At 37.5% G+C, this 10,236-nt stretch overlaps 2 protein-coding genes across 2 annotated transcripts; one reads left to right on the top strand and one right to left on the bottom strand.

Moving 5' to 3' along the window:
• The first annotated feature begins 479 nt into the window (after positions 1–479).
• On the top strand, positions 480–3,022 carry higd2a (HIG1 hypoxia inducible domain family, member 2A). Its single transcript, XM_028459822.1, has 2 exons — positions 480–708; positions 2,524–3,022. Exons 1-2 carry the CDS (start codon positions 480–482, stop codon positions 2,685–2,687), a joined length of 393 nt encoding a protein of 130 aa, XP_028315623.1. The 3' UTR covers positions 2,688–3,022.
• Positions 2,793–10,151, bottom strand: cltb (clathrin, light chain B). Its single transcript, XM_028459821.1, is given in 7 exon segments — positions 2,793–4,330; positions 5,613–5,666; positions 7,041–7,060; positions 7,062–7,153; positions 8,319–8,436; positions 8,621–8,667; positions 9,767–10,151. Coding segments are annotated over 7 exon segments (666 nt in total). The 5' UTR covers positions 9,930–10,151; the 3' UTR covers positions 2,793–4,158.
• Positions 10,152–10,236: the final 85 nt, after the last annotated feature.

The following is a 10,236-nucleotide window of genomic DNA, read 5'->3' as shown; positions in this document are numbered from 1 at the left end:
GGTTTAGTATTAAGGTATTGGATGCCTTATTTCTACATTTTTTGCAGTAAAACTATAAGTCATAGGGATTTCATGACCTAGTATATAAAATCGGAGTCATCTTACAACTTTACATTACCAGTAACCACCATCTCGTTTGTTTTACTTTACTTTTTTATTATTTATTTATTTATGGTGTTTAACTGTTTGCCTTTATATTAAGATAGATTAAGTATTGTATCAGATATTTTTTTAAGAAACTTAACCCTTTTTTTTTTTTTTTTGGCCCTAACAAAGATCGATTATTAACTATGAAGTCTAGATATGATAATATTTAAAGCAACACGTAATCCATAAAGGATGTTTGGTTAACAACTTGATGTGTAGAACAATCTACCAACAAAGGGACATTTTAGGAGAAGTGTGCACTTTCCACGGGTCTTTAAAACCAAAGGCGTTATAGACCTTTTATTGTGAAGGCTCGGAGGAAGTGTGGCCGGATGTGTCGTTGCTCCGTTCTTGTTTGTGCAGCAGTAATCATGGCCGTTCCGGTAGCAGCAACCGCACCATTGGTCACTGAACAAGCGGTGCAAACAGCTCCTCCAGTCCCGTTTGACTTCTCACAACCGCCCGTTATCGAGGGCTTCAACCCGCTAACGAAGGTCCGAGATGAGACATTCAAGGAGAAATTCATGCGGAAAACCAAGGAGAACCCTTTCGTCCCCATAGGTGAGTTATACAAGCGGTAGGCGGACTGTTGCTGTCACACAGATACAGTACAACCTCACCTGTCCTTCACTATTAACAGAGTTTAACCTTAATAAAATAACGCTCTATTTGTCACTGATACTGTCCATTTACTTATCAAAGCTGCAGCGACCTGCACACTACTGTTTTTTTTCTTTTTCTAATTTGGTTACATTTTGTAGTGAATCTTCTGTTGTAACGATTTTTAAACTACGGGGCGCGGCCCGAGAATTGAATGGCGTATTAATAATTTCACAATTATGTTCCATTTTTGAAAATGCATTACTCCCACAAAACCCTACATTTATTATTGACTTATAAATGAGTTCTAAAGAAGACATTTTCCTGACTGTATTTTTATTACTCTGCCACATTATCAATATTAATGTCAGCCGTTATCTATCTGATCATCAGCTATGGAAATGGTATTTTTGTGTGTTTTTTGTTTATGGATTCATTTTGTAGGTTTTTGTTGTAATTCTGAACATTTTCCTCTTTGTGTGTTTTGTTTTTTTTTATCTCATTTTGCATGTCTTTAAAATCATTTTGTGTATTTTGTTATCGTTTTGCATGTTTTTCAGTTTAGTATGTCGTCTTGTGTGTTTATTAAGGGTGTTTATTGCCTGGCATCTGGGGATACGATTTGTATCCTGATACATAGGTCACGATACGATACAATATATCCCGATATTAAAGTATAAGGGGATTATTGCGATTTTTTTAAAACATATATATATATGAGTTAAGAAACAACTAATAATAAATGTAAATGTGTACACCTTCATGCGAACATTATGTATGAAATATATTTTATTGGCATATTTTACACTCAAAACATTGGCTTTAACATGCCATGTGCCAACAACTTAAAATATAAGAAATAACATTCAATAAGCCTGTGGCTTTTAAACCAACTTTGATTTTAGTGCAACTTAACTGAGATATATGCCTGGAACAACAAATAAACACAGAAAGTTAGTACTTTCTTTTTAGATTTTATTGAAAAAACACAAGCTGGTCAACATGCCCAGGTTTCAGCACACTTCTTTGTGCAGTTATGTTTCCTGAAGTGGAAAAGACATTCCTGGTTAAATAAAGGTAAAAAAAAAAAAAAAATTAAAAAAATCGATATGGGTGCATTTAGAATCGATCCGAGAAATGCGCGACTTGATATATCGCTGAATCAATTTTTTTCAACGCCCCTAGTGTTTATGAAATCATCTTGTGTATTTTCACTTTTTCTTGTCTTATTGTTTTCATTTGGTTCTTTTTAATGTTTTTTAGAGCCCGAGACTCTTGGTGTTTTTTGTTTGTATTATTTCATTTTATCAGATTGTGGAGTCATCTTCTGTTAACTTTGGGTGCCACTAGTAGCCCACGTTTGTACAAGAATGGTTCTCAAACTTTTTTTTTTGCCTTTTTGTTGTCCCTACAACATTTTGCTCAGAATGTTATACAAAGAAATATAGAGCATAATGCTGGAACGAACGTGTGTAAACACAGTTTAGAGAATCTAATTGTGTAAATACTGTAAATTTCTTTCATGTTCTAATCAAGATCATTTATTAATGCTTTTGTTTGATAATTTTCCACACGTATCCCCATTTGAGAACCACTAGACATAGACACAATAAATAGTGTTGGCTGAATTGGCTTTTGTTTCACAGAAAAAAAATGTATTTATCAAATCTGAGTGCAAAGTGCCTGTTGTTGTTCAGTAGTAGTGGAGTTTACTGGCTAATATTTATCTTAACCATGGCATTTTCTCACTCTGTGATTTGCCGTCCCCCTCTCCAGGTTGTCTGGGAACAGCAGGAGCATTAATTTATGGTCTCCGTGCCTTCCATCAGGGGAAAACCAGACAGTCCCAGATGCTGATGAGGGGACGCATCTTTGCACAGGGATTCACTGTAGTTGCCATTATAGTCGGTGTCTTGGGCACAGCTCTGAAACCCAAGTAATGAAGACGACGGATCAGTGCCACGCTCACACCATCATCCAATCAGACCATGGCCACCCTGGGACTGGACTGTGTGTACAAAATAAAAACAAGTTTCCCCACATTGTTCACTTTGAATAAGGCCAACTTTATTTATTGCTTAAATGTGGATTGCTCACGGGTGGGGGGTGGGGTTACAGGATGGTTAGATTTGAGACTGCTACGTGGAACACAGAACTCGACTCATCACCAGATTATAACCAGAGTCTTTGACTGTGATGTAATCATAAAGAGAAGCTCCGTTTTACCCCATGTATTACATCTACATGTGTTGAATAAATCCTAAAACATCACACAGCTTTATTTCCATGTGGCCTCCACTTCTTCAACAACCGTTATTTACTCATCTTTCCATTTCTATAGTGGAACACAGTTTATTATATTAAGAGCTTGGGTGACTCGTTCTAAATGAGACAAAAGGCATTCAGCTCTGACAGGTTGGCCTTCATTGTTACGGGAACACAAAACTAATGCCCTGCTTTTGTTCTGGATCCTAAGAATGAAAACAAATCATTAAAAAACAATTTTGAGGATTGCTTCAAAAATCGTGCACTACCTGAAAACATCACTGAAATGCATGAGAAGTAATTTGACAAATGTTTCAGCAGTGAGATTTGCAGCACTTAAAAGTTTTCCAGTTCCCTTTTTAACATTCAGTTTAATCATATTCAGACAATAAGTGTAACAGCAATTGTCCCTATCGAGGCAGGCTTGACTGTAAAACAAACAGTTCTTAAATTGTAACAGAAATGTAGATATTCAAAAATAACCATTCCCACACTTTGTTTTCTTATTTTAAAACATTTAAAAGTCCAAATCAATCCAATACAGGTTGAGTATAATTTACAATTAATAGTAGTTCTATTTGCCCTGTACTGTCGGTTATATCAACTCGATGCAAATATGCATCTTGACTTATTCTAAACTGTTCTCCATACTTTAAGCAGTACATTCATGATCCACAAGTTGAGTTAAAAGGCCACAAGCTTCTGTGTGTGAAACCGAGCTACCTTAAATCTGATATTCGGGGGGAAATGATGCAGCAAATGTGAACAAATAAGTTTTGAAGAGAGGCAAAAGTGGTTACAATCTAATCTGCAACAGTGCTTAGTTAACAATATATTTGACTAAAATCAAATAAAAACACCATGTGAACTATACACAGTCACGTTGGGTTAAGTTGAACAAACAATAAGTTAAAGGGCTAAGAAAACGTGTAACTTACAGCAACAATCTTTTCCCCATGGCTGTGCAGCCCATTTTTGGGGGGTTAGTTAAATAAAAATGGCATCAAGAAAGGCAAACATTTTTTTTTTCTTCTTAAGGTAATAACGTATTAACCGATTTATGGAAAAGGGTGTAGAAATTTTTCGGATGCGACGTAAGATTAAAAGGCAAAAGTTTCTAAAAAGCGAATGAACTCCAGGCGTCTTCTAGCGAACCAGAGGCGCCTGTTTGAGGGAGATAAGGACGGAGCGCATTCTGGAAACATCCTTGGCCTGCTTGTTGGTTTTTGGATTGAAATCACAAAGACGGGCGACTCTGTCCCACTCGCTGCCCGGGCTGTTGTCTTCACACTCTGCAGTGAAAACCTCCTCGGATGCTCTGTGGGATCACAGAGAAATAAAGTTATCATCAATGATGCAATGAACCAGAGTCTGATCACACGAAAACATAGCGAACCACTCCATGCATTGGTTTAATCACACACACTTGATTTAACACAAAAAAAACCATATCAAATTGGATTACAAAAAATGTTGATTAAAAAAAATCTCTGTGTTGGTCAGGGTTGGAGTCAATTACATTTTTAAATTACAATGATGAGTTCAATTATCCATGTCTAATTACGGTGACGAGCATTTTTTTCAAATTACAATTAAAATGACAATCGTTTACCCCCTGAAATCAATTACCAATATATTCTCAATTACTGAAGCTCAATTACAATTACTTAGCCTTTTAATAAAAAAAGCCCATAAAATGCAACCATCCTCTTGTGTTAGCTTCCTGTTAGCATCTCTTATGATAACGGGTCAGTTATGTGACCCATGTCTTGAATCAGCTGTAAAATACACACACAAAAAATAGCCTTTTTTCTGTCAATATACCCCTCAATTTCAAGTTTGTTTTTTTTATTTTAATGGTAAAATAATATGTAATTACACTAATTGGTAAACTTCATATGAAACACATTTTAATAATGGTTTGCTACATAGGCCTGTGTGTAAACCACAGAACTATAACACGGATCCCCAGTTTGGCATTTAATTACATTGGAAATGACAGTTTTTATAAAATGCTCATGGCAATTACAAAACTCAATTACAATCACAACAGCAACATATTTTTTCAATTATGATTATGTCATAATTGTAATTAATTACCAATTACAATTATAATCTGGGTTAACACACTTTTTTCACAATAACTTTTCAAAACCTTTTCAAAATATTTTACCAAATTTCCATGACTTAGATTTTAGTTTGGTTATGCATTTTGTGGTTTTTAGCGTACGCCAGCTGAAGTGATCTTACCCACGCACAGTTTTCAAAATGAGAGCGAATTCGCGTAAATTTTTGAGATCTTGAGATTCCCGCTCAATTATGCTGCCGGTATGCAGCACTTTCACTTTGAGATAACTCGTTGGGGTTTAACATATTTTAAACATTAAAATAAAATAGGCTATATTTACTAAAACAGTTAAAATATTCCATTAGTGAAAAATCTTTTTTTTTTTCAAATTCCATAACTTTTCCAGGAATTTCATCACTGTGGGGATCCAGTATAATTGACCTCAACCCTGGTGGTGATGCATGCAAGATGTAAAACACATCCCTGTAGTTTAGGGAACAACATTACAGCGTGTATGAAACACTAAACGTACACAAAGCCTATAACATCAGAGTTAGGCTGTTTGTAGAAAGCCTTGTCAGCGATCCTAGTTCACAGGCAAGCGCGGGAAAAAGAAGGAGAGAGGAGAACAATATCAGAACATCAGTGTTAAACAGCAAAGCAGACATGTTAGCATGTGACTGAGAGACAGCTCTGAGGAGAACGGACAGTTCATTACATGATCACACATACTGTATGATTGATGAGGAGGCTTTAAATGCTGACACACTAGTTGGTTTAGTTAGGTTCCTCTGTTGTTCCAAAGAATGTTTTCCTCTAACCAGCGAATTGAAAACCAGGATTTAATTAGAGCCTTAAAAGTCATGGATGTAATGAGAAGAGTGGATGGATGGAAGCATAAACAGGCGGACATTCACACGGACACACAAACTTATTACGCACATGGACCTTGGCAAACGGAACAGGCTTCACCGGATCATTAATAAAGTTCATTTTTCACTAAACGTCCTGTATATAGTGGAGGTAGAACAGCTGTAGCATTTACTGCTGGCTTAGATTGACCAAATACAGACTCAATCTCTCTTCTGCTCCGTGGAGCAAAGTGAAACCATGTGTTATTGTCAAGCTGCTGCTTCAAAACTACAATCAGAATAAAAGGGAAAACAGTTCTCATGTGATCTTCTATGTTGTAGCCGAAAATAAAAGGTTTGGTGTGTGTTTTTCCCGATAGACGTGAAGTTCTCCCCCTGTCCAATCAGAACCCTTTCCAACCCCCAGACCTAAAGCGGAATTAAACAAAGCTGAATAAACAAGTTTTACATGTAAAGCTCAATTCGGAATTACTATTTCCATGTAAACACGAAGCGGAACACTTTAATTCCGAATTTAAAAACACATCATGTAACTGTGGCCAATGTCTCTAAGGCAGAGATTCTCAACTGGTGGGTCGGGACCCAAAAGTGGGTCGTGGACCTGTACTGGGTGGGTCGCAGAAAGCTGGCCAAAAAATAAAATAAAATACTTAATGTCTGTCATGTTGGACTTGTCTTTTATTTTGAATGAAACTTGTCTTTTGACAGGCATGCTGTGAAAAGCATGTTGCACAGAAAAATATATAGATTTGTTTTAAATAAGATTATATGTGTGTTTTCAACAGCTATCTCTGAAAAAAACTAAATTATTATTATTATTTTTTTAATTCTACAAACAAAAAAGTGGGTCGCGATTTGATGACTGTGGCAAATGTGAGCCCCAGGGTGAATCAGTTGAGAACCCCTGCTCTAAAGTGTTGATGTTTCTACAACCAAAAAAGCTTCTCACTTGACATCACTGTGAAAAGCTTCTATTTGTAACAATTGCATCTATTCACGAGCACAGTCGAGAGGCTGGATGAGCGTTTCTAACATCAACTTTCACCGTTAGCTCTCAACCGCAAACCGGGGAAATGTCAGACCCTGACCTATTGTTGGCTTTGTTTTTCCTCCATCTGATCGCTCTGGTGTGTGTGCCAGTCCTCCAGCTCCTTCTTGGCCTTCGCTCTCCACTCGGCCTCAGCTGCCTTAGATGCAGAGTCTGATTAGGAAAGGAAAAACAAAAATAAGGAAGTGAGGGTCACAAAAGGGATTTTGATATAAACCAGAAGCCTTTCTAAAGTCATTATACGCCTAATAGTCTCATTGGAAAAAAAATAGAACTTTATGTGCAGACATTTCCTTGTTTGAAAGGTTGGACTGTAACGTTTATTAATGACCTTGTTTTTTTTATTAATATTATAGAACTACACAAGGTTGCTATTGTGTCATCTAAAGCAGTGGTTCTCAATCTATTCAGCTCACGACCCCCAAAAAGAACATACCAGATACGGGGACCCCCAATGTACCTGTAAGGTGGTTAAACACAGTCATGAGGAGACGGGGCCATCTATAAGGGAGAATAAAGGGAAGAGATTTTTGGGGCCCATCCATAAAGTCAACAAAATGATGGTCCATTGTTCTATGAATCTGTGATAACCACATTTTTATTTATTTACCTGACTAATATCCGCTGTTAACCAGGCAGTTTATTATTATTTGTGTTATAGTTTATAGCCATCTTTAAGATCTCAATCCTTGTTTAATCAGAAATAAAAATGGGTTAAAAGTCATCAAAATGGTGCAAAATGTGGTGAAATTGGATTTTAAAAACCACAGAAACTGGTTAAAAGTTGCAATTAGAGCGGGCCAAAAACAGACAGAAAAAGTGGTAAAAATAGTTCAAAGTGTCAATTTTGGAACAAATTGTAGAAACAATTTGTTTAAATGCAAATAATGTGGCACGACAAATTGTGAATGTGGTTAAATTAGCAAAAAATAAGCATGAAATATAGGTGAAAAGATGTTACAGGTAACGACAACGGGTCAACATTTGCAACATTAGGTGGAAAGGGTTTAAAAGTGCTGAAAATGTCTTAAAAGTGGGAAAAATTTGCAGAAAAGACATTCAATTTGATGGAGAAGTGGCAGAAATAGGAGTAATGTAGCAAAAATGCAATTAAAAAAAAATGTGATTACAAAAAGGTTAAATTAGGCAAGTTTAATAAAATAGGTAAAAATAAGCAAAAATTGGCTCAAATTGTTGAAAAAAGAAATGTCCCGACCCCAAGGTTGAGAACCCCTGATGTAAACAGTTCTGTCGCTATATGACAGAAATCTCTATCCCACCAAAAATCCGATGGGTGAATGTGGGTGCGTTTGCTCACCTAACGCTTCCAGGCGTGTCTTCTGCTCCTCCCTCCATTTACGTAAACTTTCTGGCTCTTGCCTCTGAATGTCCACCTGGGCGATAGCTGCATAGCTGTCTGTTGGCCCATTAGACTCCTTTTTATGGACAGAAAAACATATGAATCCTTACAAAGTGGCACTTAATCAGACATGCTTAATCAACACGGCATCTACTTGCTCTAAACCTACAACATACAGGATAGTAAAGAAATCCAAGCAGTTTCAAATGGTTACAGGAAAACTAAACGCACAGCATGTACATGTAGGCAGATGAACTCACCTCAAACAAATCTCCATTCACTGTAGCAGGCACGTCTTCAAACGCATCTATCATGATTGGAGAAAAAAATAAAGCAGGATTTGTGTTAGGGTAGAGCTCTCTTTGACCGCACACACTAAAGAGATGTTCACTTCTCCTGCTGTCACTGGGTTAGAAGCTGAGAATGCAGTAGCACCTGTTTGGCTACTGACGTTGCCAGGGCAGATGGTTGATCTTAAAAAGCAGGTTTTTCCCTCTATCCATAGTTACCTTTTAACTGCTGTGTACTCCAATCCTCCTCACTTTACGCTCATTTTAATGTCATTATCACACGAGTTACCAGAAAGGCCATTTACAGCAACAGAATGTTTTGTAAGTTACTGTTGCACAACTTTGCAGGTGTATGTTTAATTCCCCCAAAATACACATTTATAAGGTTGTGTAGAATGTACTTTTACCTTTTGGAGTTTGGAAGAAAACCATAGCTTTATGTAAGAATATTTAGGATGAAATGAAGTGAAAGAAGTTAAATAGTGCTACTGATGTTGATGTTGCTCACTTGCGACAAGATTGAAGCCATTTTATGTAATTTATTCAATCTAAATCTTGTCCTTCTGTAATGCATTATAAAGATGTCACTACTGCAGGGCAGTTTGAGGTCAGGATGCTATGCTTTATGGCTAACACTGTTGGTGCTCTTTTTTTATTCCTTTTATAAAGCACGGTTACATCCAAAAACACTGACTTTATTCACTAGCTCACATTACAAGACTGACGTATTTATTTCATTGAGGTTTTTTAATCCCAGCGCCCGGTGCTTAGGAGAAAGTACCTATGGTGTCACGGGTAAATTGGTGACCGTTCTAACTGGTGCATTAGCATAGATTTCCATTGGTAGTGTTAGCTTATGTGGCTGTGTTCAGGTTGTCTGCTTTGTTCTATAAATATATCACATATTAATTTACATAAATTCAAGACAACTGTTAAGTAAAATTAACAAAATTGCGTGTTTGACCTTCCGCCGTCCACCGTTACTACCGGCAACCAGTGACGTACCAGGAAGTCAATCACCAGTTAAAATGGTTACCAATTGAACCGGAACTCTCGTCTCGAAATTAGCACATTAGCTAGCCATCAGTGGGACTTTGGCCTCCGTCTGTCACTTGCCATAGTTGACCGGCTGCTCCTCGGATGGCGGTGGAGTTTCAGCTTCCTCCAGCACTCCAAAGCCGTCCGTGTCGTTCTCTATCCCGGCTATCTCACACTCCTGCTGGGCGAGAAAAGCCGCAGCTGGGTCCTCCTCAGACAGGTGTGCGCCGTTGTCAGCCATCTTCCACTAAAGTGTAGCAAGTTTAACAGAGCTTGGTAAACCTAATAAAGCGGTTAAAGTCGAAATGTCAGGACAAAGCTTCGGTAACGACAGAGAAGATAAACCCTCGGAGTAAGAACTGTTTGAGGCAGTGGAACAGAAGCAGGGCGGCGACTCTAAGCTGCTCTTTAAGGCTCTGACGGATGATGATGATTCATGGCTTCTCTTCTTGACCTGTAAATATGGAGCAGGACCGAGGTTTGTCTCCATCTGCTGGATGTTTGATGTTTTCACAACCACTCATCTATTTCTTCACATACACATACAG

Source organism: Gouania willdenowi, chromosome 10 (genome assembly GCF_900634775.1).
Source record: "Gouania willdenowi chromosome 10, fGouWil2.1, whole genome shotgun sequence".
NCBI classification, from domain to species: Eukaryota; Metazoa; Chordata; class Actinopteri; order Blenniiformes; family Gobiesocidae; genus Gouania; species Gouania willdenowi.
This window is presented reverse-complemented; position numbering and strand designations above follow the sequence as displayed.

Excerpts from the sequence above, each read along its gene's own strand:
- higd2a (XM_028459822.1), top strand. The coding sequence starts at position 480 with ATGTGTCGTTGCTCCGTTCTTGTTTGTGCAGCAGTAATCATGGCCGTT. Across the intron at positions 709-2,523 it reads GAACCCTTTCGTCCCCATAG|GTTGTCTGGGAACAGCAGGA; the intron begins GTGAGTTATACA and ends CCCCCTCTCCAG.